Below are 20,273 nucleotides of genomic sequence, written 5' to 3' on the forward strand. Positions count from 1 at the left end.
TCTACTTATGTCCAAATTCCGATTTTGGTACACTGTTTATTTTAATTCGAAAAACATGCATAAATCATTTTCCAGCGAATTCATCGGTAAGTATTTTTAATTTAAAGTGACAAGTTTGTTGGTATTAAGGTGACGAATTCGTTGGTAAATATAAAGTTAAAATATCCTTGATTTTAAAGTGACAAATTCTCTTGTATGAATGATGTATTTATAAAGTGTCTGACTAACTTTACTAAGTTAGTAAGGATTTCACCCTCACACCCCACTTAAAGATTAAAACACATTCTCCAAAATTACGAAGGTGTAGCTCAAATTATAATTTCAACATTACAAAACATTATGACACCCCTTCAAAAAATTTCAGTAGTTTTTTACAATTATAATTAAGTTCATAAAAAATCTTAAACCTCAAAAAATAGAAATCTAGCAAAAGAAAAAGAGAGAGTTTCTATTGGTACCCCAACTTTCACTTATTCTCTCAATCATTCACTTATTTCCTTTATTTTTAATTAAGGTATAATAAGCAAAAGTTAGGGTGCCAAAAGCAGCTCTCATTCGTAATATCTTGAGAAAACAATCCCAATGTGTATGGAAGGCATCTCATTATATATACACTATCCATATTGATGAAGATGAATATGTGGGAGGTCTATGGACCAATCCATCATGAGATGGGCTTCACCACCTATGCTACAAAGGGCCCAAATGGCCTTTTTATTATTTCTATTGGTCTATCAAACAAACAAGTTCGTGCTCAAAATTGAGTGAAGTTGCATAGTTCTTGTTCTTAATTATTCATAAAGCTTAGGAGGGAGACGTGGAATGATTAAAACTTCAAGTGGAGATGCTTTGAGATTAGCCAAGCCAACGCTTTCAGTCATATCCACTGGTGCATCCAAAGGTGTTGTGAGCTCAAATGCTTGTAAAAAACGAGCCAATGTTAGGTGCACCAATTGAAGTCCTAATAACATCCCCGGGCATGCTCTTCTGCCAGCCGAGAAAGGAATGAGTTCGAAATGCTGACCCCTAACATCTATTTCAGAATGATTAGTAAGAAATCTCTCAGGTTGGAATTCAAAAGGATTGGACCAAACACACGGATCTCTGTGAATCTTCCAAGCATTCACTATTAGACGTGTGCCCGCTCGGACATGGTAGCCAGCTACAACGCAATCTTCTAGGGCCTCTCGTGGAGCTAATAGTGGACCGGGTGGGCAGACACGCATACTTTCCTTCACTATAGCTTGGAGGTATACCAGGTTCTTGATATCTGATTCGTCTACGTGTCTATCCCTACCGACGTGGATGTCCAACTCATCTTGAGCCTTCATCAAAACATGTCGATTGTTCATTATCAAGGACAAGATCCATGTTAGAGTAACCATCGTTGCATCGCTCCCACCTAAAATTATAGCCTGGACACAAATCAGAATAATATCAAAATACCTTTACTTCATATACTAAAAGACAAAATAATAAATGCATTTCAAGGATTATTTTAGAAAACAAAAGTTGTCAAAAATGCTAAAAACCTCCATGTAACTAATGTTGGATGTTTATGCGAAATATGTGTATAAAACTTGAGAATTCTACTTGACTCAAAATGTGTAACTTGTCGAGTCAAAAGTCGAAAACTCGCTAGTCAACTTATACGTGTCAAATAAAAATACATAAATACTAAAAATAATTTTAAATGTCTTATAACAAATAAAAACATTTATTATTTTTTGTTCTTTACAAAAATATTATGAATAAGAGTCATGCTGGGGTGACACAAAGCATTTACTGTGATTTTCACAATTCTGACTTGGACATGTATAGATAACCATAGATGGTTTTACTCGTATTGCGAGAAAACACATCTATGGTTATGTGTACATCTCACGTCAGACTTGTGAAAATCACAGTAAATGCTTTGTATCATTTCAACATTTTCCTATGAATAATGACCTCAAGATTGGACCATAGACTTTCCGGTTAGGATGTGCGATGTGAGGTCCAATCTTGAGGTCACTCCAGCATGACTCAAATATTAACTTGGTTGATATTCTGATCCAATTGAATGCACTTTCGAGCCAACTCCATCGAGTTGACGAGTTAATTAGACAATTTCCCAGGTGGACAAGTAAAATTGGTTGCACGAGTTTATCAATGAGTCACCTCGAAATCCAACCATGTCGAGTTGACTCATCCAAGAATCCGGTCGACTCGACATGTTATAAAATTATGCTTGTAAGTAATAACCATCTTTCTCCAATCCATTACATATGAGAAAAACAAGAAGATAAAAAAAGAGTTGAAATAGGTACCAAGCAAGTGGACTTGTTGATGGTATCATTGTCATATTCGGATATATTTGTATCCTCAAGGATGGACGCCATCATGTCCATGAAATCCTCCTCACCCACTCTCTCACCACCACCTAATCTCTTGTTCTTATGTTCTTCCAACCATCCTTGAAGAAGACAATCCATTTCTCTACCACTTTGTTTCATCTCTCTCTCATAACCTTTAAAATCCAACCACCCTCCTATATAAGGAACCACATCAGACACCAAGAACATACCCATCAACCTAAAATAATTTCTAATAGCTTTTCTACATTTTCTTGAATCTCCTTCATCATAACCTGTTGTTTTACCAAAACATCTCTTCCCTGCAACAATCCTAAGTACAATATTATGTGTTAAATCACTTAACCATCCTTTCATTTCTACTAGAACCGCTTCTTTGGAAACCTGGTTCATGTACAACTCTTTAATAGATGTGTCAAGTTCGGTAACTCGGACACGCTTGAACAACTCGAGAAGATGGTTTGATCGTAACTCATGGGTAACTATCTTACGCAACTCGCACCAATATGAACTATAAGGCGCGAAGGAGAAGATAGCGTAGTTGTAGCCCATGTGCTTTGTTACTACGCTTCGTGGCCGGCTGAGGAAGACCTTGTCATTCATAGTGAAACACTCTTTTGCTATCTCTGAAGAACTTACCACGAGTGCACGATGAACACCGAGACGGAGTGTGAAGGCTGGTCCGTACTTATCGGCCATGGCTGCAAGGGTTATGTGGGGCAAGTTGCAGCCGCGGAATAGGTGGAGATGGCCAAGGATGGGCCATGCTCCGGCAGCTTCGGGTGCCTCTTTGGTCTTTTTAGTCTTTGTAGAGTGAAGATAGACATAGAGGAGTAAAGCTAAAAGGCCACATAGAGCAATTGGTAGGAAGTGATACATGGTTTGTTGGCTAATGGAAAGAATATGGGTGAAAAACAACATAATTTATAGCATAGTTTTAAAACTCGTCGAGTTGACTCAAAACTTGGCTGAGTTGACTTGACTCAATTAGATTTTAAAGTGCCTCGATCAAAAATCTCGACGGAAGAACCAACTTTCCAAGTCAACTTGGTGAATTATCGAAACAGGTCGTCAACTAGGTCGATTAAAATTGAAAATGCACAGGCCAAATTAGATAACTCAACGGAGTTATCCAACCATTTATCGTATGTTTTTGTGGAGAAAGAAAAATAAAATAATATTAATTTTCCAAAAGAAAATATTAAATATAATTTTAAAATTTTATCGTTTTTCAAGAGTTGTCAATGAGTGGATTCTGGCTAGGCATGATGAGCCATAACATAGCCTTAAAGAGGAGGATCGTACTTTAGATTAGTCTTGAACCACGGTCAACCCTAAAATGTGCATATCCATATGATAAGTGGACCAACACCAATTACAGTTGTGGGATATAAACGTCATACTTTAGTCACAATGAAATTATCCCACTTTATCATCTTTTCTTTTCACTCTCTTAAATTTTATTGTGCCATAAATAATCTTAAAGAAATGAATTCTACCTTAAATCAGTCATGAACCACCATCAATCTTAAAATGTGTATATTAATATGATAAAACACAATGTTGAATCCCACACAAACTACAATTATGGGGTATAAACGTCCCACTCAATAGTTATAACGGAACTACCCAAGTTATTGCATTTCTTCTTCACTCTCTTTAATTTTATTGTTTCCCTCCCTCTCCTTTTCTATAATATATCACTAATTTTAATACATTTCCTTTTTTACCTTGTTTTTCAATAATATCCCACTAACTTTACTATCTTTCCTCATTTACTCCTTTAACCCTAAGGAGGATGTTCGCGTCATAGGTATGGGCAAACTCTAATATGTATACGCACACGCACACGCACACAAGTGATTATATACCAATTCCATAATATTAGGACTGGTTTGAAAGTAGTGATTTCTTGGATTAGATCAGATTTAGAATAATATAAATCATATCGGATAAGTTCCACAGTTCGAATCTAAATCAAATAAATTTTTTATTGGATTGAGTGCCAATCATTACACTCGATCTTATGATGAAACTGAACCTCCTTCACCAAAGTATAAAGTTGCTTCCAAAAAGAGGGGTTAGTTAAGCTCTTCTCCCGCGGAACCTACACTTTCTCTATCAAACTGGGCCTAGCCCACTGATAGCTCAACAAGTTCAGGATGTGTGGAACAGAGAAAGCTCGTTTCATCTGCAACCGAAGCAAGGATAGCAGCAGCAGTTGATCTAGTTTCAACAGTCGATATAGTTTACTTTTAATCCGGAGCTTAATCCATTGACAGCTGTAAAATTGTTCATACAATGATGGAACATTATATAATCATTTCACTCTAATAATAATAATAATAATAATTAAAAAAACAAAGAAGAAGGAGAAGAAGAGAATATATAACTTTTTTAGTAATTTTTTTTTCCAAACTAAAAGAGTAGAGAAAAGAATGATATCATTATTAGGCTTGCATTGTGGTTTGTGGGACATGGAAGTCGGTTTCGACCTCTAGTGGTGCTAATAGTGTTCGGGTGGGCACGCACGCACGCACGAATGCTTCACTTGACTTGACAATGGCCTCTGAAGGTACAATAACAGGTGCTTGATATATATCTAATTCGACTACTTTTCTTTTGGTTTCCACTCATATTATTGTTCACTAGTAAGGAGAGAATCAACATATATAATTAACTTTTGGGATTGATATATATCTTGAATCCAGTTGGTATTTCGATCATCATTATAGTTGAGTGTGACATCAAAATCAATATCATTCTCTGACAAGCACAAAATTGGTAACTTGTCTTACATACATGTATATATAAACATGTAATCCCAATCGTTAAATGTGTAATTTAACGTTTCGCATGTATCTTAGAGTTATATGACATATCTGTGGGATACATGTAGATCTTCTCTTAATAGTTGGATTTCTTGTTTTAATGATTGGGATTTGATATATTTTTATGTATGAGTTTCCTTTTTCAAGTTGAGGAATAGGGCTAAAATAGGAGCATAGACTTAGGGTATTAGATTTATTTTGTGTAGGCTGCAACTTGATTCAGTTTGGAGCTAAATCAGTATTGAACCGACATAGGTCGATTCCACTAAATAAGAATCAAAATCCAACCAAATTATACTATAGAACCGAACCAAACCAAATTGAACTAAGGTCATTTGGTTTGGTTTGATTCGATTTGGTTCTATGGATTGCCAATATACTATAAACTTGCTTAGAAGCAACTTATTTAATGGAAAAAATAATAATAATGATAAACACATGAAATTTCATATAAAAAGTCATTAATCTACGTCCTAACTCCTAAAAAGTAGTAAGTCCTTAAGGGTTTAGTTCTGATTTAGCTCAGTTATATACAAGTCTTGAAGTGAGAATCAGACCGAATTGATTAATTGTCCATTCTCTTCACCCAAAGTTGAACTGCAACTTGTTCCAAACCAACCCAAAACTATCGGTTAGGTTTGATTCTCGATTAGAACTGGACCAAATTGTACCCCTAATTTTGTGTATGATTCTAAATCATGTATGCACAAAGAAACTAGGATTTTTAGAGTTTGTTAGGTTTGAGAAAGGTATCGGGAGAAATTCGAATTATAATATTTCTATCAACATAGTGAATCAATCTCATATTTTAGTAGATGTAGTCACTCTTGAACCACCATAAATCTTGTTTATCTTTGTGTGTTTTATTTCATCTTTAAGTAATTTTATAATTTGATTATAATATTTCTATCAACATAGTGAATCAATCTCATATTTTAGTAGATGTAGTCACTCTTGAACCACCATAAATCTTGTTTATCTTTGTGTGTTTTATTTCATCTTTAAGTAATTTTATAATTTGAGCTATGGCTTCGCATTAACATCAACTATTGTGGCACCACTTCCCCCTTAGATCTGATTTGATATCTCATTGGATTTTATTTTATTTTTCAAGCATGCCATGATATAATAATATGTGGAAAAAATAAATAAAATAGGATTGTGATTCATAGACTCATGTAAAAGGAACTCATATGATTACAATTGTCCCAAGAATACGTAATTTTCGTATAATTAAAATAAATTGGTTGGCCTACATTGAATAAGGGTCTAACTAATTTGACAAATTTTCGGGACAATCAATGGTTCAGTTTTTAAAACATTGACAAAGAAGGATCCTTATCGGGTCCTCATATTTAATGGAGGTCCAAATCGCATTCATTCTAATGCGCGTATCATTCGCTGTCCCATTATTCAATGACACCCAATTATTATCTTCAACTATTCCATCTGGCCATTAAGGTTGGGCTAATAAGACCACCCTCTCCATCAGTAATCATGCAAGGCACGACCAATACCAATTAAAGTAGGCCAATGTTTTGATATTTATTTGATTAATAATGTATCTCATTGACTTAGTTTAGAACCCATTTATCGGACTAATCCAATGTTTACAAAAGTAACCCAATTAGAAAAAATCTACCCAGTTAGAATTAAATTGATTATTATTATAATTTATGGTTATTTAATATAATATATGTTATCTAGGTTTTTTTTTTGGGGGGCTAATTCGATAGAATCTAATATGGCTGAATAACAAATTATATTATGATCGCTTAATAACATTCTTATGTATTAAGCGAATAACATTGGAATAGAAAATTAATTTTATTTAGGAAGTTGAAGGTAGACCTGACCCAAAGATGGATCCGTCTTTTAAATGATTATCATAAAATTAAAACACAATAATGCAACAAGTACGGTCACATGCATGGAATTTTAGATAAAAATACATAGATAAGTTAATATTAAAGAATGAAGGGTCTGGATCCCTTAAGACTCCTAAGAATGACTACCAACCCTTTAAATGCATAATCAAATGGTTGCGATTTATCCTCGGGATAAGTATCTCCAAGATTTGTGTTATCAAGATACTCACAAAATCTCAACCATTGGATTTTGTGTTTAAAGAGTTGGGATCATGTGCTTTTTTCATCAGTCATTCTTAGGAGTCCAACGGATTGCAACCCTAATAGTAAACAATTATTTTTATATGTAATACAAAATATAATTAAATTCATGTCAGGCACACACCTCAGCGAAAAGGGGGATACACCTTGAACGCCAGTCACACTTCACACTAAAGTGTTGGCCTTTTAGTTTAGGCGCCTCAGGACATATTTAATTGTCACAAGGCATAAGCCTCACACACCTTTAAAAACACTAAAAGGTCAGGGAGTGACTCCCCATTGTCAACAACCGAAATGATGCATACATGTAGTCTGCATTTAGTTACAAACTGACTGAATCTGAGTATCACATCAAGATAATTGAGAAACAACTTCAATATGTGTCCATTAAACTTATAACTAATATAATTAATAACTAATGTACTATTTATCCATTGCAGACTATGATCTATGACAAAGTTATAGAAGGTCTCGAAGAAACAGCGCACCTTCACTAGGTTTGTGTTTCTTCTTGAAAGCCATCAGAGCAATTAGAGACTACTAAACCAACTCGGAAGATATGCACATCCATGTTAACTTTACCGACAAGCTCGAACACACAATAATCTCCTTCTTTAAGATTGTTACCAAGTGAAAAGTCTCTCCACCCTTTACATAATAAGCTTTGTTGTGATGAAACCCTCTGGAAATTCACAATCCACACATTCCCTTCTTTGTTCCGCAGTACCAGCCTTGTTGGTGTGCTTGGAAGATGGGCCCTTGAAAAGAGACATGGTATGGTCTGTACAAAGTAGTGACTAGTAACTAAAGAGAGGTAAAATTGCAATTACCAGAGATCCAAAAAAAATGAAATAAATAGTTGGGCAATTTGAAATCTTGCACTCTGCATCAATCGAAAAAAGTTCTATCTGAGACTTGCATGAAAATGGTGGTGTTCTCCTCATGAACCTTGCTCGTATATCAAAAGCATCATTGGAAGTATGGTCATAATCTTTCACAGTCCAATACCACAGAAAATATTCACTATGGATCTAATATTTCAGTACCTATCACATGTAGATAGGTTCGAATGTCAGAATTCGACACAGAAACAAAGTGTCAGATTCGACAAACCCCCAAAAAAGAGATTTGAGGGCTCAACATTATATTTTGAATACATTAACAACCTTTATATATGTGGATAATAATATGTTATGCAATGTGATATCTTTTGAAATTTATAATATACCTATTGACAAGATAATACTTAGATTTAATGTTATATTTTCTACAGTAAATTCCAGTTGGAATGTGTGTGAAACTCATAAACTATGATAATATTATGAAATAATAATAAGGAAAGTGATGCACTGGAGTCAGTGGGGTGTCCAAAATACAACACAATTACTTTGCTTTTTTAAAAGAGTATCTTCCCTTTCTTTTCCTGGACAAAGATTCAAGTTTGATAATCATGGCGCAAACATAGACCCAAACATAGGCTTATTCTTTTAATATTTTATATCCTCATTATTTCTTTCCACATATGTTCAAGGAGTATTTGGTACTTCCATGAAGTAGAAGTCATAAATGTGGCTAGCACTCATTGATTTATATTTTATACAACATTGAACGTTCCTACTGATGAATAATATAACACCCATGTCATTTCTTTATCTCAAGGGTTCAAAAGGCAAGGTCGGATGAACTAAACAATACAAGAGGTAGGCATAGCCACTCACCAAACGGAATGGGCTTCCAACAACAGTCGCCTTCATTTCAGACACAAAATGCGGAAAAGTGGAGCTAAAAAAATAGGCAGCTTCCTTTGCATTTCTGGTTAACACAATCTTACCCCGTTTCGACAACGGAGCTCTTTCTCCTGCATCAGACAAGTAATAGCTACCACCAGTTTATAGAGGGGATACAAAAGGAGTAATATATTATAGTCTCTTATAGCATTTAAGGAGCAATTTTCAAAGTTTCAACCAAATTCAATTGATTTACATGTTATCTCAAATTGTCTAACTTCTCAGTCAAACCAATATCTAAAATAAACATGTGTTTTTTTTATCAGTAAATATAAACATGGACATTAATATGACATTTTAGTCAGAACCATTGTTTTAAAACTGGGTTTGACGTCTTGTCTTGTCCATGGATGAGACCGAGTTGTCTCGGACGAGATAAACCTTTTAACTCTGTATAATATATATATATAAGTGAAAAAAAAAATTATAATTTTTTTAATATAATAAGAGAGATTAGAAGATGTTTAATCATAAATTCATGTTTTATTTATATAATAAATATTTAAATTTTAAAAAAATTATTTTAATCAAAATCTACAAAATCCCAGTTGGACAGGCCGAGTTTTACTGACTCGGCCAAACTCAGTCTAGATTTTCAAATATTGTCCGAGACATTTCGTTTATCTCGCGAGATGGTGTGAAGATTGAGACACCATGTATATTCGTCTTGTTGGTTAACAATACCGTCTCGGACAAGATTTAAAACCACAGTCAGAACTAGTCTTCTCCAAACCTCCATTACAACCAAAGGTAGTACAAAGTGCCCGCTTAAATTTATAAACTACTTGCATGTATATGCATGAGCAACTAACTGATATTTATATAGAATCAGGATCCAGCGCGGTGACCCGTTCCTATAGAATAGGAACAGTGTTTACATGGCACATTTTGGTAGGAGTTTAAAACACAACAGGCTCCTATCCAAGCCGTTTTCTATAAAGCACGTAGTCGATGCGTTTAATCTCCAAAATGTGCCTATAGCTCACTCAAATTTAAATATGTATAGACACAAGCCTCAATGCACATTGCTTGCTTTCAAATTCGCCATACATCCTGAAAGTTTGAAACACGCCCTTCAGACGCTAATTGCACAGTTGTTTATATAAAATAAAAGGAAATGAAACTTCAAAAAACCACAAAATTGTATCAATTATATATAAAGCGATTTACTTACCAAAAAACATATAAAGAGATTTAACACCGTGGATGTACTTGCAAAGGAAAGATACCACATTTTGCAAAGGAATATATAAGTTGTTAAGTTCAATTTTGTATGTATAAAACTAACAGAAATTCTTCGTGCAAAAGTGATTGAATGAACTTATCTAAGTAAGAGAAAAATGCCAATAAACAGATGAGAAATGGCTTGAAAAAACAACTTCTTTATGTTCTAACCTTGAAGTGAATCTGACTTCTCAGACTTATGTGGATGTCGTTGTTCAAGTTTACAATCACAATGAGTTTGCAAATTCTGGGAGAGTTGGCTGGGTTCCACAGAATTTGCCTTTGGTCTACCACGTTTCTTTCTTTCAAAAACCTTCAGCTGCTCACCGCATTTTTCATTTCCTTGGCCATTAGTTGATTCTTGAGCACATTTAACTGTAAAAGCATCCTCACGTTCACATGCATCTGTACCAAAGATTCTTACGATAAAATGCATATTACCATCATATCTGAAGACTAAAATTTCACCACTCCTTAAGGAGTGTGCTTCTAAAAACTTTTCCCAACCATCTTGTAAGTACATGTCAGTACTGTTAGTTTTATTCAGTTTGACATGCCATTGACTACCACTCGGACCCTCTAAAATTGCCATCTCAGATGTGTCGTCTGAGATATGCTTCACAAATGCCACTGGGATCTTCTACAAAAATAAAAACAGATGAAACAATGAGAAAGAAGGGATGAAAAGGTAAGCTATGAATTGACCACTAATTAACTAACGAATCTAAATGAACACAAAGTGATGCAACATTAGAAACACGAAGGAGATACCAAGACCGACAACATATAATTCTAAGGACTATCACAACTGAACATAACTGTATAAATACAAAGTTAAAGGTTACGTAAGAAAAGCTAAAACTTCAAAATCTCTGATGAAAATATCCATGCCAAGGGCATATGATCATTGCATAACACTGTGTCTAGAGAACCTGGGCGTGTAAATTACAAGTCACACCCAAGAGATCTCAAGCATTACTTTTTTAAATACCCAAAAAATTTCCCAATTTTATATTATATTTTTCTGAATCCTTCCCTATCTTCAACCAAATTGACCCCACCGAAAAATTGCCAAATCTAAACTTGGTTAATATGACTGGTACTTAAGGTAAGGTGTCCTCTAGTCATATGTTCATTGAACTAAATGGCATCTCAGGCTTAGTGCAAAATATGAACCTCAGTACAAAATGAATTTTATTGATAATTCTTGGATGATTATCACATGAACCCCAATAGGGTATTTATAGATATTACATCAACTAGGATACAGAAAGTAGCCTAATATAAAGATTTTAATAATCAATGATCTCCTAATGTAAAATATCTTAATTGATATTGCTAAATATATTACTCTCCATCACAAGCTCCCATTTGTGTTGTGATACATTGCCAATGATATAATGTATATTACGCAATTCAATAAGATGCATCTTATTCTTTCATACCCTCCCGTAATTGCATTATCCATTGAAGAAGGAATGTGCAATTGGAGCATTATAATTGTGCTTGATCTCATAAAATGAGATATTCCTTAGGGTATGTTTGATTGCACATGGAAAATAGGGTGGAAAATCAATTTCCAAGGAAAATGACATTTTTCAAGTGTTTGATTGCACATGGAAATGGAAATTCATTTTCCACCCCATTCAAAAAGTCCACTAAATCATGGATTTCACTTTCCCACCCATATGGGTGGGAAAATGAAATCCACACATATTTTCCATCACCATCACTACCACCACCACCACCACCACCATTACACTAACCTCGCCGTCGTCACCATCGCCGTCCCCGTCGGCTCCGTCTCCGACCACCTTCTCTCTCTCTTCTTTTTCTTCTTCTCCTTCTCCATCCCTCACCTCCTCCGCCACCACCACCACCACGTTCTCCCCTCCATCTTCCTCACTTACCTCCATTGCTGCCATCATCGCCGCCTCCACTGTCGTTGTCGCTACCTCCACCGTCGCCGTAGCCGCCGCCACCGTCACCGTCGCCACCGCCGCCGCCACCTTCTTCGCCACCGTCGCCACATCCTTCCCCCTCCCTCTTCCTCGCCATCTTCTTCTTCCTCTCCCCCTCCTCTCTTCTTTTTTCTCATATTTTTTCCATGATTTTATCCAAGTGAAATCAAACAATGGAATTTGATTTTCCAACCCTACCTATTTTCCACAACTAATTTTCCATGGATTTCAAATTCCATGGAAAGTGACTTTCCATGCAATCAAACATACCCTTAATGGAAAAAAAAATTCAACCGTGCTTATTGGTGATCATTGTTTGTCTTTAAGTCCATCATTGTTGCATCTCACTGGTTTTTGAGTCTATTGGATCCGATGGGTCGCTAAATTAGTTTTGTCATGATTCTCCCAGAAGCACACGAAGCAGGATCATGTGACTTCGATATAAGAACTCTCATAAGAGAGGTTTAAGGCAAGAAAAAAAAATAGAGATCATGAAACATGAATGAGTGGACTATGGACTGAAAAGATATAAAGGAAGGTGTGCTTTTTATTAGAGGATACTATAGAAATAGTAAAAGAAAAAAAAAGTTTAGGTCTGACGATGACAATGGCACCATCATTGAAGAATGTGCACAAAGATTGCGCTCTTAGTAGAGCTTGGGCTCTAATATTGTGTTGAAAATAAATTTTATTGATAATTCTTGGATGATTATTACATGAACCCTACTTATTATTGCATGCCTGAGCACTTGTGATATTTGAATGTTATTCTTCAATCTCTTCGGCATTGTTGCATGTCTTCCTAGGACGGTTAAAGAACTCTTGGGCTCTTGGAAGTGCTTGGGCTCGTCCTTCACGTTGGCAAAGAGTACTATGTGGTCTCTTCTTCCCTTGGTTATGTGTAGGGGTATTTGTAAAGAAAGGAATCAGTGCATTTTAGAAGGAAGGTCAGCTTCACTTGAGAACATCATTGTGTCTATTGAAGGTATTTGCATTTTGGGTGTAAAGCCTTTGAGGAGAACAAAGTGATGACTTTAAGGGTAGACGGGACTGGGTTTGTAGATTATGATACTAGGGGCTGGGTTTTCTATTTTTGATTGAGTGTCTTCCCTCTTGTACTATCTGCTGGTCACCTCGACCACTTTTAATACAAATTGCATTTACTGATCAAAGAGATATTGACAGTAACATAATGTATCTCATGCATCATTATACGATATTATCTTATTGTCTAACAATGTCAAATCTTGTAGTTCCATTAAATGAAATGCAAGCATTAGTGTCACTTGACCTAGTTTTCAGCAAAGGAAACCTGATGGAAAACTCTTTTTTCCCCTTCTATAAGCCAAAAAAAAAAAAAAAGAGAGGGGATTTTGCATAATCGTTTTATAGGAATAAAATGAAACCCTAGAAGCTAATTCAACATAAATGGATGTAGCACGTTTTTACCATATTTAATCAAACAAATAAAGATCGTTACCATCCTCAGCTTGAAATCCCCCAAAAGAACCTTAAAGAAATGAGGCTTCTTTCCCGATCCCGAACTGTTTTTACAATGATTCTTCATTCTCCTACCCCCACCCCCAAAAAAAAAAAAAAGACCCTCTTTTGTACAGGAGGGTCACTTGACCAGTTGACCTAGTTTTCAGCCAATGAAACCTGATAGAAAAATTATTTTTTCCCCTTTTTACAAGCAAAACAAAAAAGGGAGTTTCGCACTATCTTTTTATAGGAACTTTTTTTTAATTAAAACCTCCACAAATGAAAAGAACAAAAAAAGAAAGAAAGAAAAAAACAAAAAAAACTCAAAAACGGGAATAAAATGAAACCCTAGAAACTAATTCAACATAAATTGTTATAGCTTTTTAACTATAATTTATCAAATCAAACAGATAAAGATTATTACCATCCTCTGCTTGAAATCCCCCAAAAGAACCTTAAAGAAATCAGGCTTCTTTTCCGAACTGTTTTTACGATGAGTCTTCATTCTCCTGCTCCCCCAAAAAAACACTCTTTTTTCACACTCTAAAACACTAATTTTGGGATCGAATCATCAAAATGAGAAAGAAAAGAGAGATTCAAAGACCCAAGATCGAAGAAGCTCTCTATCCCTCCCCCACTAACCCTAGATTTCAATTTATAGCTGTAGAGGCGGAAGAAACGAAGAAATTGCGAGAAATTGAGGAGAGAACAGTGGAATTTGTTACACTCGTCTGATGGCGGGAAGGGGGACGTGCAGAGAGGCATGGTGAAGATGAGACAAATGGATTCGTCTTAAACTGTTCCTGTCCATTATTTAAGACAAGTGGTGCATTTAGTTTGAGAGCCGCTATTGCCACTCAAACTTGTACTTATTACACTCCAACTAAAAATAAAGAAAATAAGTGACTGGGTCATTATAAAAGTACCCCACGAATTAATAAGCACAACCCACACCATAGCTGATGAGTTAAAAGTTTTCGAATGAACTGACTTTTGATGAGGATAATCTCTATGAGGAGATCATCCTCACAAAAAATCATCTCATTTCAAAACTTTTAACTAGACAAAAAAAATTGGTTATGGTATTGGTTGCTCTTAGTTCATGGGGTGCTTTTATAATCCCTGTAAGTGAGTAGTTGAGAATAAGTAAAAGTTGGGGTACCAATAGAAATTCTCTCTTTTTTTTTTCACTAGATTTCTATATTTTGGGTTTAGGATTTGATATGAGAGTGGCATTCGGCAGCCAATGTTAGGGAGCCAACACATTTATCCTATATGATTTAAAAGTTTTGGATTAAGTTGATTTATTGTGATGATGATCTCCAAGAGATCATCCTCACAAAAAAGCAGCCCAATCTGAAACTTCTAAATCCTTCAAAAAGTGGTCTACAAATAATCGATAAAAAATTGACGATCCACAATTCTAAACCATTTTTGATGGGTTTGTAAATTTCAGGTTAAGCTGGTTTTGTGTGAGGATGATCTCCTCATCATAGATATCATCCTCAAAAAAATCAGTCTAATCCAAAAAATTTAAATCATATAGGACAAATGCGTTGGCTTCATGTTTGACTCCCTAACGTTACTTTCCGAACCTAACTGTTGACATGAGACTGATCATAATTGTAAACAACTAGGGGTGTCAATTGAGCCCGCGGGACAAAACAAAGGCTTGGGCCTTTATGTAGGTCCAGTTTAATCATTTTCAGCCCGTTAAATCCGAGTTGGATTAGGGCCTTATAATGCCCAACTTCGTCCAATACGCTACCTAATCTTATAGAACTATTTATAATATATTTAATTAAAATAATTTTTTTTTTTCAGATAAGCAAAATATATTGTCCAATTATAATTTAACTCTCGTCTATAACCTTTATAGCTTAATAAGACATTAATTTGAACTTTGATAGGACATTCTTCGAACATGCACCCAAAAAAATTATTTGAAAAACACATTTTTTTTCATTAAAAATAATGAATTTGAGTTATTTTATTTGGCCCAAATCAAACCTGAGACTGCTAGGGCCGGACTAGGGCTTAGTCGACTTAGGCCTAACACTAGTATAGGTCTAGTCTAGGTAACCCACCTCTTTAGGGCCAGGTTAGGGCTCAACTAAGCCCTGTCCGAACCTGCCCATTGACACCCCCAATAAACAGCTATTGAAATTGTTTGAATGGGGGTTGAGATTATAATTTGAGCCAAATATCTCCAATGTTTGAAGAATGTGTTTTAATCTTTAATTGGGGTATAATAAATAATTTGAGAAATTGGAGTGTAATAAGTAAATGTTGGAGTGCCAATAGTAGATTTCTTCGGTATTTTAAAGAGACAATGACCCCCTAAAGACCTAGTTTTTGAAAATATGTACCAAAAAATCTGAATGAATATGGACTTTTTGGTATTCATTTTATCAAATATTAGTCTGAAAAGAATTTTTGAAATGACAATGCCGTAATTACCCTTTCAAAGAAATTTAAGATTTAAAAAAACATGTTTATTTGAGAATGTTTAAAGTAATCCTATGTTTTAAAATTAATGACATGTCCCTTGATTATGGTCATCTCTTATATAATAATGAAAAATAATTCTAAATAATAATAATAAAATCCTTGTTTTCTCTACTCAAAACTAGTGATTTCTAACTCACATAGTTGATGATGATTAACATCATCATCAAACTAGTTTGATCTATGTATATTAGATTTATTAACAAAATATAAATACTTAAAATATTATTTTAAAACTCGACTTGAATGTTCATTGAATAAATTCAACTAAAAATATATCAAGACTACTTAAATGAGTCAAATAAAATTATATTGAATTTATAAATAGATTTTAATAAATAAATATATTTATTTTTTATTTTCAAAAAATATTAATAACCAAAATATTTGATTCGGTATATTTTTAGATAAAACCACTTTGTAAAGTTGTTAAAAGGGTATTTCAAGTATTTTTCTTAAAAAAATCTTTCAAAAGATCTTTAATAGGTGAATATTTTATTAAGTGATCTGTATTCTTTTCTAAGAGACTAATTGATACAGATTCTCAATAAAGAGTCTTACCGTCATTGTCCCTATTTTTAATTAATTAGAGTTTGCTCATGATGTAATCCTCTTTGGGATTAAGGGGGTAAAAACGGCAACAACAAAAAAAAGTTAGAAGTATTATTAAAAAAAAATTTAATTGAAAGTTAAAAATGAAAAATAATAAAGGAGATTAATGATAAAATATAATAAAATAAAATGAAGTGAAAAGAAAAGACAATAAAGTGGATCCCATAAAAAAAGTAGTTAGATAGAATCTTTATTCTAGTTGGATGAAAGTTTGTCACCCACGAAAGTGTGTCCTACAGTTGTGTTTTACTATTTTGTTTGTCCACAAAAATTCAATTTTTACAACTGTTGGAGGTAGGGCTGGCAATGGGTCGAGTTTTACCCAAGTTTCGATTCAAAAAAGCAGGACTTGGATATAAAGTTTAGTTTTTTGGATTGAAAATTGCAAATCAGATAAAATTTTGGATCGATTTCGGATCAATTCCAATTCAGTAAGATAAAAATCCAAACCAAATTTAATTACACATTTTAAAATATATAATATAAAACCCATATGCATTACATAATCTTTCTTCTCAATTCCCATTCAATCTCTCGTGATCATCTTTTGGTAGACCTACATTGAATTTGATAGTAGCGGATCAGTTTTGAATTTGATTAAACATTTAGTAGATCAGATTTGGTTCTAAATTATTTTGATCCAATCGGATCTGGATCATATAGTAAAAATTCAGATTGTTACTGGTTTGGTATTGATCCAGAATCGATGATTCTTTGCTAGCCCTAGTCGGAGGAATGTCAAATAAATGTTTTAAAAATCGAATTGGACCCACGGTCTGACCGAGATTTCAATAAATATCGCTTTGGTTCATTAGGAACCATTGTTCACTATAGAACCGTTGATTTAAAAAAAAAAAAAAAAACCAAAGGTTCAACCGTGCAAACCATCCTCTACCAAGGACCGGTTTTTAAAATTTTAAAATATTTCGAGTTTTAAACTATTGATGCTTACATAAGATTCTAATAAATAAAAAAATCTTCTTAAATCTTAGTTAATTAAAAAATCCACAATGATTTTTTAACGTTACAAACTTTTTTTAGGATTTTATCTTATTTTTATTTGAGTTGGAATAAATTGACCCGAAAAAAGTCACTTGAGATTTACTCGTTGACTGGGGTAAAGTGAGGATTTAACCCACATAGGGGCAACTAAGAGTGGAATTTTTTTTATGGGACCAACTAGGAGTGAATTCTATATTTTTTGTGGGACAATAGCTGTGAATTTTTTTATCCACTGTTGTTATCTGTCACAATAACTCAGATATTTGAGACTTTGAAAATTCATGTGTGTGTGGGGGGGGCGCTAGTGCCCCCACTACACTCATTATAAATCTGCCTATGCTCATTGACATGGCATGCACACAAAACCATAGATCTTTTTCTTTGGGATACACAAGGAAAAAAGAGTATCCCAAAGAAAAAGATCTATGGTTCGGTACACACATCTATGTCAGCAAGTGACTTTCGAATGGCTTTTTTCGAGTTTGATTATCATTATTTTTTTAATCAAACTTTCATTACTATATAAAAATATCATTGAAACTTACAATTTTGATGTATGTTTTATGTAATTAAGGTTATGTAGTTTGAAATTGACTGACTGTCAAATAATTATTGTCACCAGATCTCAACCTGTAATTAAGGTTAGAAGTTTAAATGGAATGATTTTTTGCGAAGATGATTTGTATGGTGAAGAAGTCATTCTCATAAAAATTCAGCTAATTATGAAACTTTAAACCCCATCAAAAATGATTTACAAGTTGAAGAATCATCGACCGTCAATTTTTATCATTAAATTGTAAACAACTTTTGATGGAATTAAAAGTTTTAGAATGAATTATTTTTTGTGAGGATGTCCTTACAAAAAATCAGCTCATTTCAAAACTCTTAACCCTATAAAACAAAGGATTTGTCACTTGATCCAAACCCTATGTTGGGAGCCAAAATTTGTCTAATATAATTTAAAAGTTTCGGAATGAGCCGATATTGTGTGAGGATAATCTTTATGTTGAGGAGATGATACTTACAAAAAATTAGCCCAATCTGAAACTTCTAACCTCATCAAAAGTGATTTACAATTTAACGGTAACAAATCGATGGTCCACAATTCCAAACCACTTTTGATGGAGTTGTAAGTCTCATATTAGGCTGATTTTTGGTGAGTGTCATCTCCTTACCAAATCAACTCATTCTGAAACTTCTAACCCATATAGGACAAAGGTGTTGACTGTCGAATGGGACCACATATATATATATAGGGGAATGTTAACGTCCAAGACCTCATGAGGATGCTAGCATTACTCAATACTATTTTTTTTTCAAATAATACCCTTTTTCATTTTGTCTTTTAGTGAAAAAGACAAAGGCATGTTAGTCTTTTATCCAATAAATATATTTATTATGCCATTAATATATGCATCTATTATGTTTTCATTTATTGCCAAAACATTTACTATAAAAAAAATATTTAATTCAAAATACTTAAATGCTCATAGCATTTATTATGTAAAAGATCAATGCACCTTTGTCTTTTTCACTCAAATGCAAAACGATAAGGGGTATCATTGGAGAAAAAAATGTTGTACAATGCTAACGTTCCCATGAAGTCTTTGACCTTAACATTCCCCATATATATATTATCTTTTTTTGGTAGTAAATGCTTTGACAATAATTGACAACATAATAAATGCATATATTAATGGGATAATAAATATATTCTTTTGAGTAAAAGATTAACATGCCCATATCTTTTTCACTTAAAAACAAAAAGAGAAGGGGTATTTAAAAAAAAAAAAGTATGTTGGATCCGATTTTTAAAATATTGTCCCAAATATTTTAATAGAAATAGTCCAACCAATTGAGTAAAATTTGATCCGATTTTTAAAATATTGTCCCAAATATTCACTGCAAACAAGCCACTTCAAACTCGAATTCATTATTGAAGTCTACATCCCATGTTTTAAAATTCTATGACTTGTGAGTCAAATCAAATGAATAAGTTTATATTTTTTTAAATAAAACATTAAATATAACTGCTTAACTTGACCAAAATTCTAGTTTTACTCCATTCATTTCCTAGTTGACTCAATCATATTTTTTAGGCACTAAATTATATATATATATATATATATATATATATATATATATTATATATATATATAATATATATATATATATATATATATATATATATATATATATATATATATATATATGGGGGGCGTTCAATGGCCAACTTTTTAGCAAACTTTTTGGCAAAACATTTTTCAAAACATGAGTTAGAGGTTTTGGAATGGGCTGATTTTTGGTGAGGATGATCTCTACGGTGAGGAGATCATCATCACCAAAAATCAGCCCATTCCAAAACTTCTAACCCCATCAAAAA

The 20,273-nt window shown here is 33.8% G+C and overlaps 2 protein-coding genes across 8 annotated transcripts; both read right to left on the reverse strand.

Moving 5' to 3' along the window:
• Positions 1–302: 302 nt before the first annotated feature.
• Positions 303–3,494, reverse strand: LOC147403720 (demethylepipodophyllotoxin synthase-like). Its single transcript, XM_086437680.1, has 2 exons — positions 2,310–3,494; positions 303–1,415 (listed from the first exon to the last, which is right to left on the reverse strand). Exons 1-2 carry the CDS (start codon positions 3,273–3,275, stop codon positions 792–794), a joined length of 1,590 nt encoding a protein of 529 aa, XP_086293806.1. The 5' UTR covers positions 3,276–3,494; the 3' UTR covers positions 303–791.
• A 4,099-nt stretch (positions 3,495–7,593) lies between these two features.
• LOC147403721 (B3 domain-containing protein Os01g0723500-like) lies at positions 7,594–14,589 on the reverse strand. 7 transcript variants are annotated; one of them, XM_086439415.1, is made up of 4 exons: positions 14,193–14,589; positions 10,497–10,962; positions 9,033–9,172; positions 7,594–8,095 (listed from the first exon to the last, which is right to left on the reverse strand). In XM_086439415.1, the coding sequence occupies exons 1-4, from the start codon at positions 14,271–14,273 to the stop codon at positions 7,808–7,810; spliced, it is 975 nt and encodes a 324-aa protein (XP_086295541.1). In that variant the 5' UTR covers positions 14,274–14,589; the 3' UTR covers positions 7,594–7,807. The 7 variants fall into 7 exon arrangements, with proteins under 7 accessions (XP_086295541.1, XP_086295540.1, XP_086295538.1 ...); XM_086439414.1 differs by having other exon boundaries at positions 10,497–10,965; positions 14,193–14,585; XM_086439412.1 differs by lacking the exon at positions 14,193–14,589 and adding an exon at positions 13,767–13,924 and having other exon boundaries at positions 10,497–10,965.
• Positions 14,590–20,273: the final 5,684 nt, after the last annotated feature.

Source organism: Akebia trifoliata, chromosome 4 (assembly GCF_017979445.1).
Source record: "Akebia trifoliata isolate Shusen 1 chromosome 4, ASM1797944v1, whole genome shotgun sequence".
Classification (NCBI taxonomy): domain Eukaryota; kingdom Viridiplantae; phylum Streptophyta; class Magnoliopsida; order Ranunculales; family Lardizabalaceae; genus Akebia; species Akebia trifoliata.